Source organism: Narcine bancroftii, chromosome 2 (genome assembly GCF_036971445.1).
Source record: "Narcine bancroftii isolate sNarBan1 chromosome 2, sNarBan1.hap1, whole genome shotgun sequence".
Classification (NCBI taxonomy): domain Eukaryota; kingdom Metazoa; phylum Chordata; class Chondrichthyes; order Torpediniformes; family Narcinidae; genus Narcine; species Narcine bancroftii.
In genome coordinates, this window is record NC_091470.1 from 176,594,732 (window position 1) to 176,621,916 (window position 27,185).

The 27,185-nt window shown below is 44.1% G+C and overlaps 1 protein-coding gene across 1 annotated transcript in view; it reads right to left on the reverse strand.

Annotated features, from left to right (window-relative positions):
- The window catches only part of LOC138754642 (microtubule-actin cross-linking factor 1-like), a 42,398-nt gene that overhangs the window by 10,537 nt on the left and 4,676 nt on the right, over positions 1-27,185 (reverse strand). The window contains exons 2-7 of the mRNA XM_069919191.1: positions 18,630-18,839; positions 14,621-14,849; positions 14,072-14,388; positions 13,047-13,214; positions 10,248-10,371; positions 8,622-8,717 (exon numbers count right to left, since the gene is read on the reverse strand). Coding sequence (XP_069775292.1) covers positions 8,622-8,717; positions 10,248-10,371; positions 13,047-13,214; positions 14,072-14,388; positions 14,621-14,849; positions 18,630-18,839 — 1,144 coding nt within the window. The remainder of the gene's footprint in view (positions 1-8,621; positions 8,718-10,247; positions 10,372-13,046; positions 13,215-14,071; positions 14,389-14,620; positions 14,850-18,629; positions 18,840-27,185) is intronic.

Consider the following 27,185-nt stretch of genomic DNA (forward strand, 5'->3'; position numbering starts at 1 on the left):
CCTCCCTTTATCACTCCCCCTTCCTGAAAAACCTCCCTCTGCTTCCCTCTACCTCTTCTTCCCCTCTCCCATTCCTCCTCTTCCCCTCACACTCTGTCCCTCCCATTTCCTCGACAACTCCTTCCCTCTCCTTAACTCACCCTCTCACCTTCAATTACTCCCCCTTCTTCGACAACTCTCCTCTTCTTCTCCTTACCCTCTAATCGCCTCTTCCCCTCACCCTCTCCCTATATGCTCCCCCTTCCTCAACAACCACCCTCTGCTTTCCTCCATCTCCTTCGCCTGCCCACTCCTCCTCTTCCCCTCACCCTCTCCATCCCTCCCCTTCCTTAACAACTCTCCCTCACTCTCCCTCTCCTTTCCATGTCATTCTCCTCTTCCCCTCACCCTCCCTTTATCAGTACCCCTTCTTCAACAACCTCCCTCTTCTTTCCTCTACCTCTCCTTCCCCTCTCCCACTCCTCCTCTTCCCCTCACACTCCTTCCCTTCCATTTCCTCGACAATTCTCCCTCCCTCTCCTTTACTCACCCCCTCCCCTTCACCCTCTATTGCTCTCCCTTCCTCGACAACTCTCCCTCCCTCTCCCTCCTCCACTCCTCACCCTCCTCCTCTTTCCCTCCCCTTCAACAACTCTCAATACCTCTCCTTTCCTCTCTCTCTCCTTCCCCACTCTGCTTGTTCTCCTCTTCCCCAACCCTCTCCCAATACCCCTCCACTTCCTCATCAACACTCCCTCCCTCTTGCTCTCTTTCTCCACTTCCCCTCACCATCTCCCTCAATCCCTCCCCATTCCTCAACAACTCTCCCACACTCCCCTTTCCTCTCACATTCCTTATTTTTCCTTCCCTCTCCCTCTCTCCCTCTATCCCACACCATTCCATGACATCACTCCTTCCCTCTCCTTCCCCTCACAATCTTCCTATAACCCTCCGTCTTCCTCGTCAACTATCCCTCCCTATCCCTCACCTTCCCCATTCACTCTCCTCTTCCACTCACCCTCTCTCTCCCCCTCTCCCTTCCACAACACTCCCTCCCTCTACCTCTCTTTTCCCTCTTCCTCTCTTTATCCCATCACTCCATATGACCCACCCCCTTCCTCGACAACTCTCCCTCCCTCTCCCTCCTCTGCTCCTCCCCTCTCTCTTTCCCCGCCATTTCCTCAACCACTCGCCCTCCCTTTCCTTTCCTCTCTCTCTCCAACCCCTCTCTGCTCATTCTCCTCTAACCCCTAACCCTCTCCCGATATCCCTCCCACGTCCTCGAACACTCTCCCTCCCTCTGCTTCCCCTCTCCTTTGCCTCTTCCGCTTACCCCCTTCCTATATCCGTCCCCTTCCACAACTCTCCCTGCCTCTCCTTTCCTCTCTCTCCATCACTTCTTCCTTGACTTCTTTTCTTCTCCTCACCCTCTCCCTCTATGCCTCCCTCTTCCTCAACAACGCTCCTCTCCTTTCCCTCTCCCTCTCATTTTCCTCTTCCCCTCACCCTCTCCCTATATCCCGCCCCTTCCAAAACATCTCTCCATCCCTCTGCCTCTCCTTCTCCTCTCCTCCTCACCCTCTTTCCTACCCCATTCCTCAATAACTCTCCCTACCTCATTTCCTCTCCCTCTCCTACCCCTCTCCCTCTCCCAATCCCCCTCCCACTTCCTCAACAAGTCTCCCTACCTCCTTTCCTCTCCTTCCCCTCTCCTTATCCTTCCCCTCACCCTCTATTCCCTCCCCCTATCTTGATAGCTCTCCCTCCACCACACCCTATCCCTCCTCACACACTCCCTATAGCCCTCTTCCTTCCTCAACAACTCTCCCTCCCCCTCCCAATATCCCTCCCCTTCATCGACAACTCTCCCTCCGTCTGCATTCCTCTCCTTCTCCTCTCCCACTCCTCCTCCTCCACCCCTCACACTGTCCCTCCGTTTTTCTCAAAAACTCTCCCTCTTTTATCTAACTCTCCTTCCCCTCTGCCTTCCTCTTCAACTCTCCCTCACCTTCCCCAATCAGTCTCCTCTTCCACTCACGCTCTCTCTCCCTCACCATTTGATAACTCCTCTCCCTCCCTCTCCCTCTCCTTTCCCTCTCACTCTCCTCTTCCCATCACTCCGTATATCTCACCCCATTCCTCGACAACTCTCCCTCCATCTCCCTCCTCTGCTTCTCCCCCACTCTCTTTCCCTCCCCTTCCTCAACCACTCTCCCTCCTCTGCTTCTCCCCCTCTCCCTTTCCCTCCCATTTCCTCAACCACTCGCCCTCCCTCTCCTTTCCTCTCTCACTCCTTACCCTCTCTGCTCATTCTTCTCTTTCCCTAACCCTCTCCCTATATCCCTCCCACTCCTTCCCACTCCCTCTCCCTCCCCTCTCCTTATCCTTCCCCTCACACTCTATCCATGGCCCTTTCTTGACAGCTCTCCCTCCCTCTCCTTCCCACCCCCTCCCCCTGACCTTCTCCTTTTCCCCTCACTCACTCCCTCTATTCCTCCCCCCTTCCTCAACAATTTTCCCTCCCTCCTCTTTCCTCTCCCTCTCCTCTTCCTCTCCTTCCCCTCTCCCTCTCACCCTATATTCCTCACCCTTCCACAACATCACTCCTTCCCTCTCCTTCACCTTCCCCTCAAAATCTTCCTATAACCCTCCACCTTCCTCGACCACTGTCCCTCCCTTTCCTCTCCTCTTCCCCTCACACTCTCACTATAACCCTACTATTTCCTCGACAACTCTCCCACCTTCTCCTTTCCTCTCCCTCTCCTCTTCCCCTCATCCTCTCACTATATCCTTCCTGGACAACCCTCCCTCCCTCTCCTTTCCTCTCCCTTTCCTCCCTCTCCACCTCACCCTCTCGCTATATCCTGCCCTCTTCCTCGACATCTCTCCCTCCCACTCCTCCACTTGTCCTCTGCTCCTCACCCGCTCCCTCTTTTCCTCCCCATTCATCAACAACCTACCTTTCCTCTCCCTCTCCATCCCCTTCCTCTCCCATTCACTCTCTCCCTCTATACCTCCCCCTTCCTCAACAACTCTCCCTCCCTCTCATTCTCCTCTTCCCATCACCCTCTCCCCATATCCCACCTCCTTCCTCGACAACTCTCCCTCCCACTCCCTCAACTTCCCCTCTGCTCTTCACCCTCTCCCTCTTTCCCTCTGCATTCCTCAACAACGCTCCCTACCTTTCCTCTCCCTCCCACTCCCTTTCCCTCCTCTGCCCCTAACCCTTCCTCACTCCCCTTCCTTTACAACTCTCCCTTCCTATCCTTTCCTCTCCCTCTCCTTACACACTCCCTCTCCTTCTCCTCACACTCTTCCAACATCCCTCCCTCTTCCTCAACATTTCTCCCTCCCTCTCCTTCCCCTCACAATCTCGCTATAACCCTCCACCTACCTCGACAACTATTGCTCATCCTCCTTCCCCTCTCCCTCTTCCACTCACCCTCTCCCTTTATCACTTCCCATTCCTCAACAACTCTCCCTCCCTCGCCTATCATCTCCCTCTCCTTTCCTTCTCCCACTCCTCCACCTCTTCCATTCACACTCTGTCCCTCTCTCAACAACTCTCCCTGCCTATCCACTTCCTCTCCTTCTCCTCTCCCTCACATCTTCCACTCACCCTATATCCGTCCCCCTTCCACAACAACTCTCCCTCCCTCTCCTTTCCTCTCTCTCCAACTCTTCTTCCTCTACTTCTCCTTTTCTCCTCACTCTCTCCCTCTATCCCTCCCCTTCCTCAACAACTCTCCCTCTCCTTTCCTTTACCTCAACTTCCCCTATCTCTCTCCTTCTCCTCTTCCCCTCACCTTCTCCATATATCCCCCCTTCATCAACATCCTCCCTCTCCCTCACCTTCTCCTCTTCCTCACCTCCTGCTCTCTCCCTTTACCCTCACCATTCCACGACATCACTCCTTCCGTCTTCTTCCCCTTCCTCTCACAATCTTCCTATAACCCTCCGCCTTCCTCGACAACTATCCCTCCCTCACCCTCGCCTTCCCCACACACTCTCCTCTTCCCATCACTCTCGGATCATCACACCCCCTTCCTTGACAACTCTCCCTCCCTGTCCCTCCTCTGCTCATCCCACTCTCCCTCTTTCCCTGCCTCTTCCTCAACAACTCTCCCTCCATCTCCTTTCTTCTCACTCTTTCTCATCTTCCCTAATTTTCCTCTTCCCCTAACCCTCTCCCTACATCCCTCCCACTTCAACAACTTTCTCTGCCTCTCCTTCCATCTCCCTCCCCTCACCATATCCTTCCCCTCACCCTCTACCCCTCCTCCTTCCTAGACAACTCTCCCTCCCTCTCCATCCCCACTCCCTCTCCTTCCCCTCACACTCTCCTTCTCCAGACCCTCTATCCCTCCCCCTTCCTTGACAACTCTCCCTCCCTCTCCCTCTCTATCCTCTCTCCCTCTCCTTCTCCACTTCCCCTCAACATCTCCCTCTATCCCACCTCCTTCCTCAACAACTCTCCCTCACTCCCCTTTCCTCTCCCTTTCATTCTCCTCTTCCTCCCCTCTCCCTCTCTCCCACTATCCCTGAACATTCCATTACATCACTCCTTCTGTCTCCTTCCCCTTCCCCTCACAATCTTCTTATAACCCTCCGCCTTCAGCGACAACTATCCCCCCCTCCCTCTCCCTCCCCTCTCACTCTCCTCTTCCACTCACCCTCTCCCTTCCTCCCCCTTCCTTAACAACTCTCCATCCCTCTTCCTCCTCTGCTCGTCCCTCTCTCCCTCTTTAACTCCAGTTCCTCAACAACTCTCCCTCCCTCTCCTTTCCACTCTCTCTCCTTCCCCTCTCCGCTCATTCTCCTCTTCCCCTAACCCTCTCCCTATATCCCTCCCACTTCCTCAACAACTCTCCCTCCCACTCCTTCCATCTCCCTCTCCTTCCCTCTCCCTCTCCTCTTCCCCTCATCCGCTCATACCCCGCTCCCTTCCTGGACAACTCTCCCACCCTCTCCCTCCCCTCTCACTCTCCTCTTCCACTCACCCTCTCCCTTCCTCCCCCTTCCTTAACAACTCTCCATCCCTCTCCCTCCTCTGCTCGTCCCTCTCTCCCTCTTTAACTCCAGTTCCTCAACAACTCTCCCTCCCTCTCCTTTCCACTCTCTCTCCTTCCCCTCTCCACTCATTCTCCTCTTCCCCTTACCCTCTCCCTATATCCCTCCCACTTCCTCAACAACTCTCCCTCCCACTCCTTCCATCTCCCTCTCCTTCCCTCTCCATCTCCTCTTCCCCTCATCCTCTCATACCCCTCCCCCTTCCTCGACAACTCTCCCACCCTCTCCCTCTCCTCTTCCCCTCTCCCAATATCCCTCCCAATTCCTCAAAAACTCCCTCTCCTTCCGTCTCCCTCTCCCACCATCCGTCCCAATTCCTCGACAACTCCCTCTCTTTCCATCTCCCTCTCCTGCCCTCTCCCTCCCCTCTCCCTATCCTTCCCCTCACCTTCTATCCCTCCCCCTCCTGGACAACCTTCTCTCCTTCCCCTATCCTTCTCCTTCCCCTCACCCTGTCCTTCTCCTCACCATCTATCCCTCCCCTTCCTTGAATACTCTCCCTCCCACTCCTTCCCCACTCCCTCTCTTTCTCTTCTTCCCCTCACCATCTCCCTATTTCCTTCCCTCTTCCTTGACAACTCTCCCCCTCCCCTTTCCTCTCCCTCTCCTTCTCCTCTTCCCCTCTCCATATATTCCTCCCTCTCCATATATTCCTCCCCTTCCTCGACAACTGTCCCTCCTTCTCCCTCTCCTTCCCCTCACCCTCTATTCCTCCCCTTCCTTGACAATGCTCCCTCCATCTCCTTACCCTTTCCCACTATCCCTCCCCCTTCCTCGACAACTCTCCCTTCCTATCCTTCGCTCTCTCTCTCCTCTTCACCTCCCCCTTCCCTGAATGAGGTGCTGGATTTTGGTGGGGTCAAATACAAGAGGAAATTATACAATACACCTTTTCTAGCATTGATGGAGAGAAGGATTTGGAGCTGAACGTTCATTGCTCCCTGAAAGACACAACGTGGTGGAGAGGATGGTAAAGAAGCATCCAGCCTGCTGGACGTCGAGATTTGTGGCACTGATTGTAAAAGTTGGTGAGTCAAGTCAATTTCGTGTCGGCTGCATTTGGAACATTATGTAGTGTTCCTGTCCCTGAATTCACGGAAGGATGGCGAAGCATTGTTGAGGATTCAGAAGACGTTACCAGGAAGTTGCTGAGATTGAAGAGGTTTGGATTGAATTGTTTTTGCTGAGGGAAGAATATAAGAATGCAAGCAATATCTTTGGATGACTGTCGACATGCATGCTCGAGTGGTGGCTTCAGATAATGGTTTTATGGATGAAAAGATGGGAAATACTGTATTCCTTGAGGATTCAGTGTTGGACTCATTGATTTTTTAAATCTAGATTTGGAAGTAGACGCAACAATATCGAAATTTGCATCAAAGAGTGCGGGTTTTTCCAAAATGGATGAAAGCCTGTTCGTGCTGCTTGAGGGATCAGTAAGTCCTGAGTCACAAAGGGGAAAAGAGTAAATTATGATCAAAAGAAAAGATGTTTCTACTCTGAGGTTCAAAATTTGAATTCACTGCCTGTGAACCAACCTTCAGGAATAAATTTGATAAATATATAATGAGGGAAATATTGACATGAACAGAATGTAGAATTAATGGCTATCCATGTACAGAGCTGGTATGTCCACCCTATTGGTGCCTCTCTTAATCTTGTGGACCTCTACCACGTGTCCTCTAATCCTTCTACACTCCAGCTCTGCGAACCTTGCCTCATAAGAATTGTTTCCCAATCCAGGCAGCATCCTGGTAAATCTCCTCCGTCCCCTCTCCATAGCTTCCACATCCTTCCTATAATGAGGTGACCAGAACTGAACATAATATTCAAAGTGAGTCATACCAAAGATTTGTAGAGTTGCAACATGGCCTCTCTACTCCTGAATTCAAACCCCCTATGAAGGAATCTCAGCATACCATAAGCCTTCTTAACTCTCCTATCAAACTGTGTGGCAACCTTGAGAGATGTGTAGATTTGGAACCCAAGGTTCCTCTGTTCATCCACACTCTTAAATAACCGACCATTGAGTCTGGACTCAGCCTTCTGGTTTGTTCTTCCAAAATGCATCAACTCTCACTTATCCGGATTGAAATCCATCTACCACTTTTCTGCCTAACTCTGCATCCCACCTTCATCATTTTGCAACCTTCAACAGCCTTCATCTCCATCCACAACTCCTCCAATCCAACCTCCGTGTCATCCGCAAACTTACTGACCTATCCATCCGCCTCTTCATCCAAGTCACTTATGAAAATCACAAAGAGCAGGGGTCCCAGAACAGATCCCTGCAGCACTCCACTAGTCACCAACCTCCAGGCAGAATACTTTCTTTCCACTACGATTCTCTGCTTTCTTCTGACATGACAGCTTTTATTTCATGCAGGTAATTTTTCACTCATCCCACGACTCATGATTTTCTGAAGGAGTCTCTTGTGGTCGACATTGTCAGATGCCTTGCTAAAATCCACGTAGACCACATCTATCACCCTACCCTCATTAATTTCTTTTGTAAACTCCTCCAAACACTTCGTTAGATTTGTGAGGCCCATGTTTGCCTTCACAAAGACATGCTGACTATCCTTGAGTAGTGTGTATTTCTCCAGATATTCATAGATCCCATCCTTAAGAATCTCTTCCATTAGTTTACTCACCAATAATGTCAGACTAACCCTAATTCTCAGGATTCTCCCTATTACATTTTTTAAACAAGGGGACTACATTTACCATTCTCCAATCCACCCGAGTTGCGCTGCCGTCAATCTCTCTCCTTGCCCACGTGAGTCGTGCTGCTGTCTCACCCGCCACACATCTGAGTCACACTGCTGCCTCTCCAACCCACCCACCATACTCAATGACCTCGACCTGGTCAGTGAGAGTGAGGCCGTCATAGATAGGAGCTATAGCCAGGTGGTCTCAACAGGGCCACAGGAGGAGGATCAGTGGGTTACAGTTAGGTGGGGGAAAAGGGAAGAGACAGATACAGGAGGGGGCCCCTGTGACTGAAGCACTCAACAATTGGTACTCCTCCTTGAGGAGCATTCAGGCTGGGGAAGGAATCAGTGCTGTGTCTCTGGCACAAGGTCAGCATCTGTTGCCCAAAAGGGTAGGGAAAGGAAGAGGAGGGTAATAGTTATAGGGAATTCGATGGTCAGGAGGACAGATCGGGGATTCTGTGGATACGATTAAGGAAACAGATTGGTAGTTTGCCTCCCTGCTGCCAGGGTCTGGGATGTAACTTTTCATGTCATTTCAGAACAAGTTGGATAGCTGCATGGATGTGAAGGTATTGGAGAGCTACAGACAGGGAGCCGGTAAGTGGGTCGAGAGGAGCTCACTTAAATCGGTGTGGACTAGAGGGGCCGAGATGTCCTGTATCCGGACTGTAATTCTCCAAGCCAAGATTTATCTTGCAATCAACATTATCTGGTCATTCTTGCATTGCTTTTAGGGACCAGTTATGTGTGTAAAATAGCAATGTTTCTCAACTACATCAACGACTCTGCTTCATCAATCCAGAAATAAAATATTTCCGAAATCGCAGTTGTGAGAAGTGACAGGTAAAAGTAAACCTTCGAGATCTTCCTCTTGGACATTTGACCGTTCCAATTTCATCTTCTTTTCTGATGCCTCCTGACGCAAACGCTGGAATCTCTGTTCAATGATAGCTAAAAGGAACACAAGGTTCTGTTACACATACATTTAAAAGTGTCTTCAAAGATTTACCACAAGGTTCCGGTATTTTCAGCTCAACAAACACAGGAGAACTGTGGGTTTAGTAATATTTAAAGCAATGCAGAACAGAAGATGACAAGGGAAAAGTAGGGGCAAAAAGGTGAGCAAGGAATGAAACAAGTTTGGAGGGAATCAGCATGAAATAGCAGATGAGTGATATGAAGAACAGTGAAAAGGAAGGGACATTTGCAAAAGGAAATGGAGAGAGAAAGAGAGGGACAGTTGTGCAACTCTTTGTTGAAAACATGTTGACTTCAAGGCCTTTTCCTCATCGAGAGGAGCAGGTGAAGTGGGGGGACCTGGGGCCGGGGAGGAGCAGGAACAACAAAGAATACTCTGGTGAATAGAGAAGACACTGAGAGCAACCGTGCTCACCAGAACGGCATCCAGCCCTTCGGGTGCTCAGATGCATGGATCTTCAGTGCCGTCGCAGCACAGCACGAGAAATCCCCTCACATTGGGGGTCTTTGAGCCATCACAGCCCTAAACACTTCCTTGGCTGCATGTTTGCCAGATGTTCACACTTGGCAAATTCCCGCTGCTTAACCCTCTACCATTTCCACATACCCTCTATTTCTATTAATAACTGATCAACAAGACAAACGCACTCTTCAGAAAAAATAGAATTTCTGAGATTTAGGAAAGAAAACAAAAATGTAGAAAAATAAAGGAGCTGATAAAGCATCTGGAAAAAAGAAAAGCAACATTAACATTTCGGTGCAACTTGTGACTTCACTGTACTGCTGGAATATTTTAACATTTGTTTCCCATTTCCAGTCTTCTTTCTATGATTGGAAGTTGTCTGGTTTCCAATCAATCAATCTCCTCTTCAGTTGATGAGCCACGAACAAGTCTGGCATGACTGGAGCCTGGCTGCTTAATTAAATTAATGGCAGAGCATCACTTTCAACGAATTCACTGGAAGAATTCCCATTTGCTGCCATTTTAATTTCCAATTCTCCAAATATGGTTCTTAATTCAGTACCACTAATGCAACAATTTTATAAGGCCCAACACTTCTAAGATGCATCACTCGAGCAGAAATTTCATTCAATAAACACACATTTTGCAATACTATTGCGATTCTGGCATACGAGTCTGAATCACTGACCACAATTCAGTAGAGAAAGTTCTATGGAACTTGCTTAAAAACTGCATTTTATTCAAACATTTATTTAAGTGTGCACAATTCTTTAGTAAATGGTCATTCCATTTATTTTAGAGTTTTCAGAGCTGTTTATGAAATGATAGCATATTTATGACGTGCTAGGTAAAGATGATTCAACATCTGAAATCCAATCAATTGCAAGAAATAGTTCAGAATGGTTCAAAGAGGTAGATGGGTCCCCACTGGTAATTTGCAGATATTGAAAATGTCTAATTTACCAGCTGGAAGCATCACTTGTATTCGTTGGAATTACAGAACCACTTTTTGATCTAAGCAGCAAATGTTGAAATGGTACCTGTGGTCTTTCGAAGCTGGAGTACATTTGGAACAACGTCATTGCTCAAGGACAGCAGGCACTTTGCTGCCTCCTGTAACTTTTCGACAGCATCTTCATGTTCAGAAATTTCTCCCTGAAGGACCTGTGATTTCAAAATGACACAATGACTCATTCACAATAAAATTAATATTTATTTCTGTATATCTTAGATTCGCCGATGCCTTGGTTAATTTCGATATTGTCTTGGTGTCAAGGAGATAAACAGCCTGTGAAGACGATTCTATAAATGATCATAAATACCAACAACTCTCTGGCCTGCTTTGGGGTGAGGAGGCGAACATTTTCAAGGACCCAATAACCACAGGATATTGGGATTTTCTCAAACAACCAGATCAAACTTTCTATTGACCATTACTTATTAATGCTTTGAGGTATTTAATATGCCTGATGTTTGAGCATTTTCTGATGCTGTTGAGCTCATCATCTTTATCTTGTCTACATCTCTTGACCAGCCCTGAAGTCCCCTTGCAAACAATCAAGGTCACAAGAAAATGTGTAAAAATGTTCTGATGCAGTAATTGAAGCTTAGATTTGCATCAGTATTGGTAAAATAATGCTGAAGAACTCATTTGGCTTTTCACTACTAATGGACATAGATTTGGCTGCAAAGGGTTATTCTGCATTATAATTTTTCTGCCCGTCTACTTTTACTCCGGATGACCCCTCTCCCCAATCCATCATCCTTCAAAGGTAAATATGTGTTCTCCCTCAGCAATCCAACCCGTTTGCAACTCCTATCCCCACGAGCACTTAATGGCCCACAGCTTTTCTCCATGACCATCAATCCCAGGCCATTTACTGCAATAAATAGTCCGACTTTTCTCTGACTGCATGAGGAGAAATGCCCTCCACCTCAATAAAGCAAAATGGGAACTAGTGGTTTGTCTTTCTGATGCAAATTCCAATACCTCAAACATCAACTCCAGTGAACATGATGCCATTAGTTTCGTCAATGATGGAAAAGGATAGGTCTGGGACTCGGCTTGAGATTCTAAATTGGAGAAAGGCCAATTTTGAGGAAATGAGAAAGGATTGAGAAGGTGTTGACCTGGAAAAGTATGTGCGGTGTCAGTGGAAGACCTACAAAGGTGAAATTTGGAGAGTACAGACTTTGCATATTCCTGTCAAGATTAGCAGGCTCAGAAATCTGGTTTGGAAGAAGAGAGGTCTGCAGCAGGTATAGACATCACAGAGCAAATGAGGTGCTTGAAGAGTATAGAAAATGCAAAAAAAAAACCTCAAGAAAGAAACCAGTAAGGCTATCTGGATGATAATGCGGTAAATTGGATCAGCAAGTTTGCAGGTGACACTAGGATAGGAGATGTTGTGGACAGCAAAGAAGGTTTTCAAAGCTTGCACAGGGATCTGAACCAGCTGGAAACATGGGCTGAAAAATGGAAGATAGAATTTAATGCAGATGAGTGTGAGGTGTGGCATTTTGGAAGGACAAGCCAAGAAAGGACATACATGGTAACCAGTAGGGCACTGAGGAGAACGACAGAACAGAGGGATCTGGGAATACAGATACCTCATTCTCTGAAAGTGGTATCACATGTGGATAGGGTTGAAAAGAGAACTTTTGGCACATTGACCTTGATCAATCAAAGTATAAAGTAGAATTGACATTGGTGAGACCCAATTTGGATTATTGTGTGCAGTTTTGATCACCTAACTGCAGGAAGGATGGCATTTGTGCAGAGATTGACTTGGATGGGGCCTGGACTTCAGGAGCAGAGTTGTAGGAAAAGGTTAAACAGGTTATGATTTTATTCCCTGGATTCTAGAATGAGGGAAGATTTAAGAGAGATATTTAAAGCGATGTGGGGGACAGAGTAAATATAGGTCGGCTTGTTCCACTGAGAGCAGGTGAAGTACAAACCAGAGGACATGGGATAAGGGTGAAGGGGATTAATGTAGGGGTAAGGTGAGGGAGAACGTCTTCACACAGAGTGAAGAGGTGGGAGAGTGGAACAAGCTGTCAGCTGAAGTGGTGACTGTGGGCTCAATTTTAAATTTGAAAAGAATTTGGACGTACATGGTTGGGAGAGGTATGGAGGGCTATGGACTGGGTGTCGGAGGGGCTCGGCAGAAAAAGGGTTCGGAACAGACTAGAAGGACCAAAGGGGCCTGTGTCTGTTCTGTAATATTGTAAGTTTCTATGGTTCGAATACTTTGGAATAAATCAATCTCTGCAACCTTGCAAACAAATCTTCCCTCCAAATGTGCTCTAAATCACCACTTTCCTCCCACCTCCCTTCACCTGTTCCTGAAACCCCCATCTCTGGAGTTATCGTCTCTGTCCTTGATGATCCCATTAATGATTTGCTGACTTTCTTTGCTCTGCTGTTATAATCTTGGAGGTCGTCCAAAATTCTGCCACCATATCCTTAGTCACCAGGCCCCCATTAAACATGGCTACAGGCAACATAAGGTCTGAGGAAACCCATACTGAAAATAGACACACAATGAGAGCAGAACTGTTTGGCTTCTTTGTTACAGTTTCCAATCTCGCCCTCACCATCTGGAAGCAAATTGGCTGTTGGATCTTCATCAGGCTCCCATTAAAACCTGATCAAGGTGGAATGGATGGAGCCCAACTTCCTATTTCAGGTGCCAAACTTACAAACCTCCCATGTGGCCTTAACCACTGTTATTGGATGTGCACATTAACATTATTTCAAAGCATTCATCTTTCTACACGTAAATTAGAATAAGCAACATTATACAGTGATTTGTGAAATAACAACTTTAATTTACCATGATATTTTCAAGTTCTTGCTGCAAGATTTCTGGATTAGAGATGGCCTCCACCTGAACCATTCTTCTCTCTGTTTCTTCACATTCGAGCCACAAACGCAGCTCAACTGCCTTCTCTTGCCATTGTTTAAATAATTTTGTGCCAAGACGGGATCCAAGTCCAATGCACTAGAGAGTGAAAGAAATGAATGAGTATGTGGATTTTTAAAATGTACGATTTTGTGAGGCTATCAAATATCGAGTGTCCAATCGATCCAAAATGGGTCAAGCGATACATTACTTGTCCATTACTTATGCCAACTATCATTTTTTTGTTTCCTGCAACAAGTTTTTTGAGGGTCACAGACAAAAAGGCAATGTTCACTCCTCACCAAAGGTGGAATGCCTGTTACCCTGCCATACTGTTCCATGTTCTTGTTATGTCAATAAATCAAAATTACTATTTTGAGTTTGCTTTAAAATAAACTGATGGTCAGGAATATATCAGAAGCATTGAAAACCTTCACAACTTTAGAGTGTCAGTGAAGATTTGACAGAATTTCTTTGGGCTCGGATTGTTCCAGCCGAACTCTCTGCATTTCTGTTATGCCATTCAAGCTTCACCCTTGGGTTTAGGACATACTGAGCCAGTGAGGTGACCTTGGTGGATTGGACACATTGCACCTTGTTCAGTGACAAATGCACGTGGGAGGGCAGTCTGGAAAATCTTCACCAGTTACGATCTCTTCGACATTTGATTTTATTAAAAGGAAATAAGATCACAACTTATTTTCTGCAATGGTCTCTGTCCAACTCGAGTCAGTTCTGCCACCAAGAGAGCTCCACAATACTGGAAAGATTTGATCATTGTTCCTGTTCTTCATGGGTATTATTAATCACAGCCGCAAACATTTTCCAGAGCCACTCTTATAAGACTAAAACTTACACAAGTTGCTCAGTCTATCAAAATGCTCTCAAGTTACTGATCTTCAGTAAAATTGGAGTTTAAATGCTATTAGCCTAAAAAAAATGGAGATATGTCATACTTCTGATCGAAGTGTGTTGAAGCGAGCATCGGCGCTTTCAACCGTCTCCTCCACACGTTGGCTTATGTCATCAGGATCAATTTGGATCTTGTAGCTTTCAATTGCATTCCTGATTTCAAAGTGAAAGGCAGCATCGAAGACACTTTTCCAAGATCGTCTGAGGTGTCTTAGATCCCCTTTGTGAAATTGAAGATCTTTGAAGAGGAATTGTTGCTTCTTCAGTTTGAATGTCAAAGACTTGGAGTCAAATTCCCCAGCTTTAATCTTTGTTAGTTCCTTCTCGAAATGAATCATGAATGTTTCAAATTCATCGTGATCTGTTCAAAGGAATATAATGGTCAAATATTTAAAAGTTTTCAAGCATTCAAAATGGTCAAAAAATACCAGATTATATAGACTTTGACACATTGACAGGATCCTGTAATAATTACAAGTTGGGGTTATTCCAAACCACATGTAGCTTTCTGTTGTCTTACTTAGAATTCTTTTCAACTCTCAGGAAATAGTATTTTATAGTAATCTGGAAAATAAATGAATACTTTCTCTCACCTTTTCGGAACTTCTGCAATTCTATATGCAGATCCTCAATCACATTTAATTGAGAATCTGCACTTGATAAAGCAGATTCGTACTCCTCCATCAAGACATTCAAGTTCTCCTGCAGTACAACTTCCTCGTCTTGCAAAGGGTCCTGGACATTTTGTTCCAGGAAAGTCTGAGCTGCCTCTGTGGCCAAAACCAACTCTTGCTCTTTCTGGGACAACTTTTGGCGATGTTCCTAGAAAAGAAACAATCCTAGGTTCATTTTTATTGCTCCAAGTTGTGTTGGGGGAGGTAAGGATTCTATTTATTGAATTTGCAATTGAAATAAAATATTCAGGTTTCCCAATTTATTAAAAATCAGTGCACCAAAACACCCTTAAATACACACAGGAAACGTATTTCAAGTCTAGAAACCTAAATGGTTTTATCCTTTCGGAGGTTTAATCAACTACCTTGATCTACAATTATTTGCTTGTGTCAAAGGATGAATGCTGCTGAGATGGAATAGAATATATTCCATATTAAATTTGACTGACAAGAAAATAAATCCTCTCCTACAGTATTTGTACACAGTCCCTTCCCCATCAAACAGACTTGCTTTTATTTAAACTTAAGCACATTAAACTTTTGTCATCTGAATGATCTCATCCTTATCTTTCCATTCAGGGATTTAATATTCTTTCATGATGTAAAAGAGAACACGTGAAATCTAGAAGTGACTGTGATCTAGTCAGGAGAATGTGAACTATTTTGTAACTGTCACGGAGCGGTGTTGTCTTCTGCCCTTCCTACAGGTCCTGGGGGTGGCACTTTTCTGATTGTATTTTTTATAGCATCAACCCTTCCTTCTCTTTGCTGTGGGTGGGTCTGCATTGATAGGGATTTCATTTGTGTCCTCGTGGCTTCGAAGACTCTGGCTGTGTCAGAGTCTTTGGCCAGTTTCAAGCTATCCTTCCCTATAAGAGACTTTTGCACTTCAGGATGGGCCTATTAGTGGATCAGCTAATTTTTCATCTATATCCTTCCATCTGCATTTTGCAGCATTAGTTTTTAGTGTAGTAAGGAAGTTAGTAACAGTCTCATCAGTCTCTTACACAAAACCTTGAAATTCATTGCATTCAAGTCTAGGATTAGAGCTGAGTTCACGGAGAGAAACACACTCTGCAAATATCTGCTCTGGATCATTTTTCTCCACTCCGTAAGCTCTCAGCTATTATATAAGTCACGGCCTCGCTCCCCTGTCCAGACATGTATATGACTAACCTTCTCCTCTGCTGTTACATTTATAAAATAGCTTTTGAATGCTAAATTGCACTTCTGCTCAAACATTTTCTACGATTCAACAATATCTTCAGCCTCCCCGTCCATCACTGGGTGAACTACTGTTGCACCAGTCATTCATTTTCAGGTATACCTTTTCTCTTCTTCCCCTTCACATTTCAGTGACTTCCAATCAATCTACGAGTTACGACAGTGAGAAGGGTGTATTCCTAGGAAGTTACAAAAGTGTTCACATGATCCTGATGAGATAATACACCCTTCTCACTGTCGTAACTGTCGTGCACCGCTGTGGGGTGCATGTCTATGTGAGTATGAACATTTCCTTGCATGGTGGAAAGCATCAATAAGTAAAATCTCTTCTGCTCTTTGAATCTTGCATTTCCAAGTTATTTCAGAAGCCTCCCACACAGAGACATAACAGTGACTTTGTTGTATTTATCTTTACTATTTTGTTCAACATCCTTTGGTCTTTACAAGACTTTATTCAAGTAGCCTTATTCCAAAACAAAACAGACTGTCAAGCACACACAGGGCAATAATTTGCATACATGTTAAAGAATGCTTTACTAAAAGAAGATAACACCAATTGGCAAATGTCTAAAGAACTTTGCTCTTTTTTAACTATGAAAATCTGACTTCAGCACTGCATATTATGGAATGACAAACATGAAAATCTATCCCTATTTTAGTGAAAACATTCCGGGTAATTATCATTTTCACATTAGTGCTTCAAGATGCAGGTGTCCCTGCCAGGGCCCAAACTGATTAGTTCTGCCTCACTGCTGGCAATGTCATCATGGACCACCTTCTTGAATAGCTGTCATGCTACTTGTCAAGGTCCTTCTACAAAGTTGTATGGTTGGGAGTTCTGAATTTAGCCCCTGAGATGGAGAACGAATGGCAATATCTTTCCCAGTTAGAAGGGAGAGGCGTGTGGAGGGGAACAGCAGGTAGTCGTGTTCCTACAGACCTACCGCACGTCCATCTCCATGTCAGATGGCACCTCTTTGGACATATTGTTGGAGTCGAGTACATATCATTCACTCCATTGATAGGGTACAAGACCACCTCAGTGGAGAGAATGAATGTTTCGGATGATGAATGGAAGGCCATTCAAGCCAACTGCTTTGCTCTGCTGTTGAGTTCCTTGGGCCCTTTGGAAATTGTGCTCATCCAGTCAAGTGCGGAGCAATGGTTCGCCACCTACTGCTTGACAGGTAGCCTCTGATCTGCTTTGGTTATCACGGTACTCAAAGTGGCTGGTCCATGTTAGGACCACAGTGAGAAGGAGACCTGGAGTCATGTGACAAAACCCAATTGAAGTACCATTATGCAGGTTATTGGTGAACAATGCCACTTTATGACACATTGTGTGGGCCACACTTTCCATTGGGCAGCTGAGTAAATAAAGTATGGCTTTGTCCTGCTTTTGGTAGATGGACCATATACCTGAAGAATTTGCCACTTTGTCAGAAGGATGTCAGTGGATCGACTGTGACAAGAGGTGCAAGAAAATCTAGACTGAACTTCTTCAGTACTTCGAATGTGATGGAGTCTGGTCCTATTTCTCTACTGCACTTGGTGTTCCTGAGGAAATCAAATGGGGTGAAGGGGATTTCTATGATGGTGTCGGAAGAACCTGATGGAACATGCTAGAAAGTGTCTTAACCCCAACTTTGTTATTCAGAAGCTGAGGCCTTCCTCCACTGAGAATGAGGAGACCCTTGGTCCCTCTTTTCCTGTTTACTGTTCATGACCCAGCCGGAAGGACTACAGAGCTCAAATCTCATCTGCGGTTCATTTTGTCACTGGAATGGTTTTTTTTCTGCTTTGCAGGCCCATTGTCCAGTATTGTAAAATTATCAGTCTGGCACCTCATGTGATGACTTGGCTTGGTTGTAATGGGAGAACTAATGATGGTAAGTAACACTTTCCTGCTGCAAATGTTAAAGGCCCATCGTACCTTATGGCCACTGTGATTCCAGCTGTCAATTTATTCTGAATCTAGCCCATTTGGCACAATGGTGCTACCACACACCAGAATTGAGGGAGCCATTGGAGTAACATGGGACGGATCTTTCTGCTCCTGCTGTCACCAACAGATGCTTCAACAACAGGATCTGGCCTGGTTGAGTGGATGAAAAGTGATGTTGCTACGTCAGAATTCATTCCGTTGGTGTAGGCTTTCTCATCCCCTTTTGGTTCTGAATAGCTTGCATGGCCAATTCAATGGGTTATAAAGAGTTAATCACATGAGTGGGTGCCTGGAGTTATCAAAATAGGAGAGGTGGTTCATCTCTTTACAACATCAATGTGCACATTATATGTGAAAACAGCATTACTGAGGTGAAGAGTTTTGGTTAAGATGCTGCCATGCTGAGATTGTTAGTGCAGGGACTCTGTGACCATCGTCAATCACTGTCCCTTCTCTAGTGAGTTAATCATATTCCCATCATCTCTCATCACGTGCATGACTGGGCCAGAGCAAAGAACAGAAAGTAGGACTGAGTTTGAAAGAGGATTATGTAGACCTTTGCATATGATTTGGAGAAGACCGTTAAAATTCAATTCAACCTTATTTGGAAATTGTGTCAGTCACTATTTAAGTTAAATTAAGTCAGTCACCTTTCATCAAATCTGTACTGATCAGAGGTTCTGATGAAAAGTCCAATCCAAAATATTTCTACAATTGTTCGAACATGCACTTATCCAAAACACCTGGAACTGTTCATACCTTCAGGCCTTGCTGGTGGTCATTCAGTCTTTCGCCCATCTCAGCAAATGACCACATCGCATCGTCCTCTTCTTCCAGCTGGAAACCATCACCTAAAGCATAGAATTCGTCTTCGGTGATGTGAACTCCATAGTGACCCTCGACTGCCAACCATTTCAGAAGATCACCTACTTCCTTCTGATGTTTTTGTAGGTTCTCCTCTGTTGTTGCCTACAAATTGCAAAATCCTGTTAGTTTGAAGACATGTTGTACTTTTCCTGGCAGCAATTCCATATTCCCTCATCTATTTGCAAACACTTGAGATAGAAGAGGATGCGAAACCACTTGAGTGGAAGATGCCTGTTTATAAACAGTGGCCATTCCACACCATTTCATAGGACTATGCAGATGGGCAACACATGGTCTTGCCCAGTCTTGGATCAATAGGAAAAGGATGGGAAATACTAATGACCAGCCTCATATACACTGACAGGCCCACTGACTCTCTTTAACCGAACACACACGGGCATCGACAGAATTCCGCTTCGTCATTTCTCTGCTCATGTCTCCCTAACACTGCCTTCATTTCTCGGGCCCCTTTGTCTGATCCCTCCCCTTTCACTTGACTCTCTCTCCGCTTAGCTCCTTCCTTACCATCGTAATAGGCTGTCTTCCCACTTGCCCAGAATTCTTCTCGTGCGAGACCACTCTCACCACCCTCTTCAGGTTTACTCCCTCATTGCAATCACTCTTACAACGACTCCACTCCTCAAGCCGCTTGTTCCCAACATCTGTGAGATTTGTTCCCAAAATCTGTGAGACATGACTGTCTCCCAGAAAATGATGGAAAAATCTTCAGTCACATATATCCATATGACAATTGACAGCAAGGAAACAGGCCATAACGGCCCTTTATGTCTATGCCGGTTCACTTCAACACCTCCACTAGTTCCCCCCCTCCTATTCTCTGCCCATAACCCTCCAACCCCCTCATATCCATATACACATCAAACCTTTTCTTAAATGACAGAAAGGACCCTGCTGCATCTCCTCTGGAAGATTATTCCATTCTGCCACCACTCTCTGAGTGAAGAAACATCCTCTAACATTTCTCCTAAAGTTTCGCCCCCTTACCCTCAACTTATGCCCTCTTGTTCCAACCTCCGCTGCCCTTAGGGAAAGAGTCTACTTAAGTCTAGTCTATCTATTCCCTTCATAATTTTAAATAGCTCTATCAAATCCCCTCTCAACCGTCTACGCTCCAATGACTAAAATCCCCGCCTCCTGAATCATTCTCTGCACTCGAGATGTTGTAAGCCAGGCAACATTTTTGTAAATCTTCTCTGCACCCTCTCCACCTTATCTATTTCCTTCCTATAATTTGGAGACCAGGACTGAACACAATACTCCAAACCTGGCCTCACCAATTCCTTAAACAGTCACAGCATCACTTCCCAGCTCCTATACACTATGCTATGATTTATGAAGGCCAGCATACCATATGCTTTCTGAACTACCCTTTCTACATGGGAATCCACCTTCAAGGAACTCTGTACCATAACTCCAAGATCCCTCTGTTTCTCTGCATTGCTCAATGCTCTTTCCTTAACATCTAGGTTACAGAGAATGATTAAGGAGACTGGGACTTTATTCATTGGAATGTAGACGGTTGAGAGGGGATTTGGTAGATGTATTTACAATTATGAAGGGAATAGATATGTCCTATTTTGGTTATTTGTTTTCCAAAATGCAGCACCTCACACTTGTCTACATTAAATTCTATCTGTCATCTTTCAGCCCAGTTTTCCAAACAAACCAAATCCTTCTGTAATCTAAGAAAACCATCCTCACTATCCACCACTCCCCTTATTTTCGTATTGTCTGCATATTTGCTTACCCAGTTAACCATCCCCTCATCCAAATCATTAATATAAATGATAAATAACAGGGGACCTAGCACTGATCCCTGAGGCACACCGATTGTCACAGACTTCCATGCTGACAGACAGTTGTCCACCATGACTCTCTGGTGCCTATCTTCCAGCCACCTCTGAACCCATCTCTTTATTAATCCCTAGTGACTGAACCTTCCTTAATAACCTTATCAAAAGCCTTACTAAAATCCAAATAGATCACATCAACCACCCTACCATCATCCACTATTCTTGTTACCTCTTCAAGAAACTCAACAAAATTCATCAAACATGACTTTCCCTTCACAAACCTCTGCCGGGTGTCCTTGATCCATCCATGTCTATCCAGATATTTGTACATACTATCCATAACTTTCATTACCACCCAAGAAAAACTTACTGGCCGATAGTTACTTGGCCTGCACCTTGTGCCATTTTTTAAATCAATTGAACTACATTTGCAACCCTCCAATCCTGCAGCACCACACCCTTCTCCAGTGATCATTTAAAATCAGTGTTAGAGCCCCCACTATTTACTCCCTGACCTCCCTGAACATCCTGGGAAATATCCCACCAGGACCAGGAGCTCCAAAACCCTCTATCCTTTCCATAACTAAGCCATTTGCCTCACTTATCTCACATAGTCCAATGTCCCTTTCCCTCCTGAATGCAGATGAGAAAAATATCATTCAATATCTCCCCCATCTCATACGGTTCCTCACATCGTCCATCGTTCCCATTTTCCAGTGGACCTACTCTATCCTTAACCCTCCTTTTACTATTCATGTACCTTTAAAAACCCTCACCATTCACTTTCACCTTATTAGCTATGGACACCTCATACCTATTTTTCCCTTTCTAATTTCCCACTTAAGGTTCTTTCTGCAATCTAAGTAAGGTTCATACATCTCATCAATCTTTTGTTTCTTATATTTAGCATAGGCCTCCCTCTTATCCCCAACCAACTTCCTAATTCATGCAAGATGGAAAGAAAATTGTTGCATCCTGCAGCCAATTCGAAATCCAGAAACTGTGACTTGTAGAGACAAAAAAGCTTTCACTGCTGTTCTGGACAGGGTTATTTAAACAAAAGTAGTTTTTAATGATATTTGAACAAGAAAACAGAATTAAACTTTAACTTATTAGTTAACTTACTTACTTAACCTACCTAACCCATTTAATCCCCCCTCTAATACAAAGAGAAGGTGTGTATAACATGTATTTAAGATTAGAAAAATTGTTTGGATCAAAATCCAATCTCTCATGTTGCAGGCAACTCTTGTACTGTGCCCAGAAGTTAGCATTAACAAAGTTCACCAGTTTTTGGTGCGGAGAAGACAAATGTTCCAAAAACCATCCAGGTGGGTTCTTGCTGGTTTTCAGAGAGATTCCTTTCCCAGGACATCTGCAACTGATTCCTTCTCAATCAGTCTTGCTGATGAAACCTGCCCCCTTCAGGGTTCTTCAGATGATCCTCTTTCTTTCAGGTCACCTTTCATTCTGTTTTTGCAATAAAACTGCACCTGCTGCTCCCTCACTGGCATCCACTGCTACAGAAAATGGTCTGTCAAAATCAGGAGATTTTAACACAGGGCAATGGCATAGCATCTCCTTTGAATCTTCTAAAGCTGTCTGACAATCTTTAGACCACACCAATTTCTCCCCTTTCTTCAAAAGATTGGTTAAAAGAAGAGCAACCTGAGCCAAATTTCCATTAACATCCTGCCATTCCTCAAAACATTCTCATTGCTTTCTTGCTATTGGGAGTAGGAAACTCCAAAATTGCATTCACCTTAGCTTGAATAGCTGCAACTTTGCCACGACCAACTACATAAACCAAATATGTTACCGTGGCATTTGCAAATGGACTCTTTGCTAAATTAACAGTGAAGTTTGTTTTAGATAATCTTGCAAACAATTTGTCCAATTCTCTTAGATGTTCTTCCCATGTGTCACTTTTTGTGACCAAGTCATCAATATAAGCATCTGTGTGAGTCAACCCTTGGATTACAGGATTAATAATCCTCTGGAATGTGGCAGGGGGCCTTTTTCATGCCAAAAGGTAACACATTTTACTCGTATAAACCATTGGAGTTACAAAAGCTGAAATATTCTTTCCTCTCTCAGTTAAAGGCACACACCAATAAATAACCCTTCAACAAATGCAACTTAGTAAGAAATTTAGCTTTGCCAATTCTATCAATACAGTCATTTATTCTCGAAATAGGTTTAGTATCTGTTTTAGTTACTGAATTGACCTTCCTACAATCTGAACAGAACCTAACAGTTCCATCTCGATTTCATACCAGAATACAAGGACAACTCCAAACTGAGTTCGAAGATCTAATAATGTCATTCATCATCCTATATTCCACCTCCTGATCCATGATTTTATTCTGAATGTTTATTCAATGTGGGGGATGTTTTATGGGATTTGCTTCTCCTACATCTACATCATGGCAAATCACTGATGTCTTTTTTGGAACATCAGGGAACAAATTTGTGTTATTCAAAAGTAATTCTTTCAACTGCAACTGCTCTTGTAACTTTTCCTCCAAATTTTCCAAAATTGCTGAGTTTGACAGGTGCACAGGAACCATGGTTTCTTTAAGGTTACCCTCACAAGATTCTGTTTCCATAATCTTATAATCTTCCACTTCCTCCACTCTGTAAACAGCCAAGACCTCTGAGACAGATTGTTCCCCACGCCCCTTATTCTCGTAAGAAGGTTTCAACATATTTATGTGACAAACCTAAGTTTTATTCCTTCTGCCTGGAGTGTTAACAAAATAGTTAACATCATTCCGGTTAGATTCAGTTGTGTATGGTGCAGAAAATCTAGTTTTCATAGGATTGTCATGTGTTGGAAATAAAATCAAAACTGTATCTCCTGTCTTAAAATTCCTCACCTGAGCTTTCCTGTCAAATAAATGCTTCATTTTACCTTGAGCAATTTCTAAGTTCTCTTGAGCCAAAGTCCACACTTTTTGTATCCTATATCCTTAAATTTAGAAACATAATCCAGCAAATTCAACTGGACATCCTCATTAATATTTCTCGGTGGTATGGCCTCTGGAAATCTCGACACTACACGCATAATTGTTAATGTACTGTTTACCAGACTTAGTTTTCGGCAGGGGACCTACACAATCTACACTAACCCTAGTGAAAGGTCCCCCAGCTACAGGAACAGATTGTAATGGAGCCACTGGAGGACCCTGGTGAGGTTTCCCCACTACCTGACAAACATGACGTGTCCAGCACCAATTTACAACATCCTCTCTCAAACCAGGCAAGAAAAATTGTTTCAAAATGTTATTCATGTTTATTTTTACAACAAGATAACCACCCAAATGTGTACTGTGGGCTAGATCTCATATTGCCTTCCGGTAATTTCTAGGAACAACCACCTGATGGATCACTCCCCACTCCTCACTAGCAGGAATACCAAGAGGTCTTCATTTTCTCATCAACACTTCACCATTTAAGTAATATCCACAAGCCATTTCTTTACTCTCCTGTTCAGTTACTGCTTTCTCCCTTAAGCTAACAAGATCTGCATCTATTTTCTATTGCTGAATTAACTCTTTCCTTCACAAAGAGAAATCCTCACTCTCACAATGACCCTGCTCTTTCAAAAATACTTCAGAACTACTGGGCAAATCTCGAGTTAATGGATCATCTTCAGAAGTCATCATTTTCTTAGTCACAGCCCTAGTTACCGCACATGCAGGATACATCTCACCATCCTCTCTAACCACATCCTTACTAGGCCAATTTGTCAATCTTAAAACTGACCCAACTTTATTCTCTGCCAAATCATTCCGCAACAAAAACAAGACACCTTGAATGGGTAACTCCTACTACAACAGGTCCTTTGACTAATTCTGAACTTAGCACAATCTTGTAAAGCAATATTGACTCTACCTCACCTCCAACACCTTTAATCAAAGTGGTCTCTCCTGTGTCTGTCCTTTGATCCACGGTTAAAACGCTTTCTAACAACAATGACAGAGCATCCTCAGTATCTCTAAGAATGTTAACTGGAACCTGTGGTTTTCCCTCCTTTATTGAGACAAAGCCCTCTGACACAAAAGGCTTGAAAACATTCATGACCTCCTTACCAGGTTATGCACCTCTGCTCTCTTTAAATTCTACTGTTTGTATATACATACTTCTGGTTAAACCTGTTTTACTCTTTTGTTTTTCAAGACTAGATAATTCACAGTCCCATGACCAGCTTTCTTACAAAAATGGCATATAAATGCAGAAGTTCTGTCCTTTCCTATCTTTCCTTCATCTTTTCTCTTAACATTTTCTCCAGACTTTATTTCAGGCCTACTATCCTGCTCCATCCTAACCTTATGAACAGGTTTATTAATCTGGTCCACATCAGTTCTCTGAAAATGCCTATTATTCTGGAATGTATTTTGGTGAATCAAAGCAAATTCTCCTGCTAACTCTAGCCACCTGTTGCCACGTCCCCACGTTTCTCTCACCCAGCTGTAATTTAATCACCTCTGGGATACACCTTTTAATTTCCTCTATTAATATTAATTCTCTCAATCTGACAAAATCATTGTTTATTCCTTTTGGTGTCCACCAATGGTCAAAACACACAGATTGTTTTCAGAGCAAACTCCATAGAAGATTGATTTTGTGATTTCACCAAACTCTTATATTTTTGTCCATAAGCTTCCGGAACCAACAAGCTTTCACTACTGCTTGTTTAACAGTCTCATAATCTGCCACTTGCTCTGCAGTCAAGCTCCAGGATGCAATTTGTGCTTTTCCCTTCAATACACCCTGAAGCATGAGTGGCCACTTTTATTTCAACCTCTTGAGCTCTCAGCAACCTTTTCAAAAGGAGGCCCTCGATTTACATCTCCATTCCCCAAAAACCTCTGCCCAGGAGTTACAGCCTCAATCCTCTTACTTCTCTCCATCTCCATTTTGAACTTCTCTAATTGAAACTGTCTGTCATTTTCAATTTCCTCTCACTCATATTTCCTCTGTTTTTTAGCCTCTTCTCTTTGCTTTTTAGCTTCTTCTCTTTGCTTTCCAGCTTGGACTGCTTCATATTGTGGTCTCTGCAATTCAAAATTAGGTTTATCCTGGTCATCTTACACCCTTGATTTCTCCAATTCTAATTGCAATTCAAAACATCTATTCTCTGGAAAATTTTTGACGTCTTCCTGAACAAATTTTCCTTCACTTATATAATATTTCACTATTTGTGCTTTTCTCATCCAATGTTTAACTTCAACAATTTTTAATGCCTTAGAAATACCCATCAGTTCCTATTTTCTCACCTTGTGCAGTTCTGCAGGTGATGGTTTGAACAAAAATGTATCAACATCCATTGCAGCTGTTTTTCCAGATACAAGCTTTAAGTTAGCTTGCAAAAATTACTTGCAAAAACAACCCAATCAACTAATTAATCATAAAACTGCAATGTTCAAATGCTAAAGGATGAGCCCCCATAAAATGTAACGGAATCCAGACGACCCCAAAAACAGCAGCAAGAGATATGCACCACAACACTGGGTTATTTCAACAAAAGTGGTTTAGAATTATATTTGAACAAGAAAACAGAATTGAACTTTAACTTATTGCTTAACCTACCTAACCCACTTAATCAGCCCTCAAATACTAAGTGCAGGTGTGTGTAATGTGTATTGAAGACTAGAAAAGTTCTTTGGATCACAGTCCAATCTCACTGGTTGCAGGCAATTCTTGTACTGTACACATAAATTAGCATTAACAAAGTTCACCAGGCTTTGGTGTTTTACAGGCAAATGGTTACCACTCAGGAGGGTTCTTGCTGGTTTTCGGAGAGAGAGATTCCATTTCCAGAGCATCTGCAACTGATTCCTTCTCAATCAGTCTTTCTGATAAAACTTGCCCCCTTCAGGGTTCTCCGGATGATCCTCCTTCTTTCAGGTCATCTTTCAGACCGCCAGTCTTCTCCTTTGACCAGGCAGCATTCCAAAGTTTGGCAGCTTGTCCCTCTGCAACTGATTTCTCTGACTCCTTCTCTCTCACTCCCTCCCTCTCTGAGAGCAAAGCTGTTCAGACTCTCCCTGCTCAAGTCACATGCTCTCCTAGGTGAGCTGTATGTGGATACTTTGTTTCTCCTCTGCAAAGAGCAGGATGCAAAACTCCTGCTAAACTTCTGGGTTTTCAAATGTGTGTGTGCAAGGTGCTCTAGTAATTCATTCCAAGCCACCTCGAAAACTCTTGTCACATTGCACATTCAGAAATCTGAGAAGTACCCTTGGCCGAGCCAACTTTCAAAATTCTGCTTGAAAGTGAACAACAATCACAAGCAATCTGTGCTCGACTCAGCCTTCCTTAAGATAGGCTGCAGACACCACCTTATGAATTAGTGCGTTGGATCAGGTTGTGCCGCAAATACGCAGAGAAGCCGCTGAGTGGAGATTTCACAGAAATACAGTTTAGAAGCAGGAAAGGATCAGTTGTTATTGAACAGCAATGAAAAGAACTATTAGCACGTGGTCTACAAAGTAACCTTCTTTTTGTATACTTTATTTAAAATCAAATTCAAAATCCACAATAAAATACATTATATTAACATACAAAAATTTCCCCCATATATACCCCCTCCCACCCCCTCTCTTAGCTCCCCCCCATCCCCTACAAC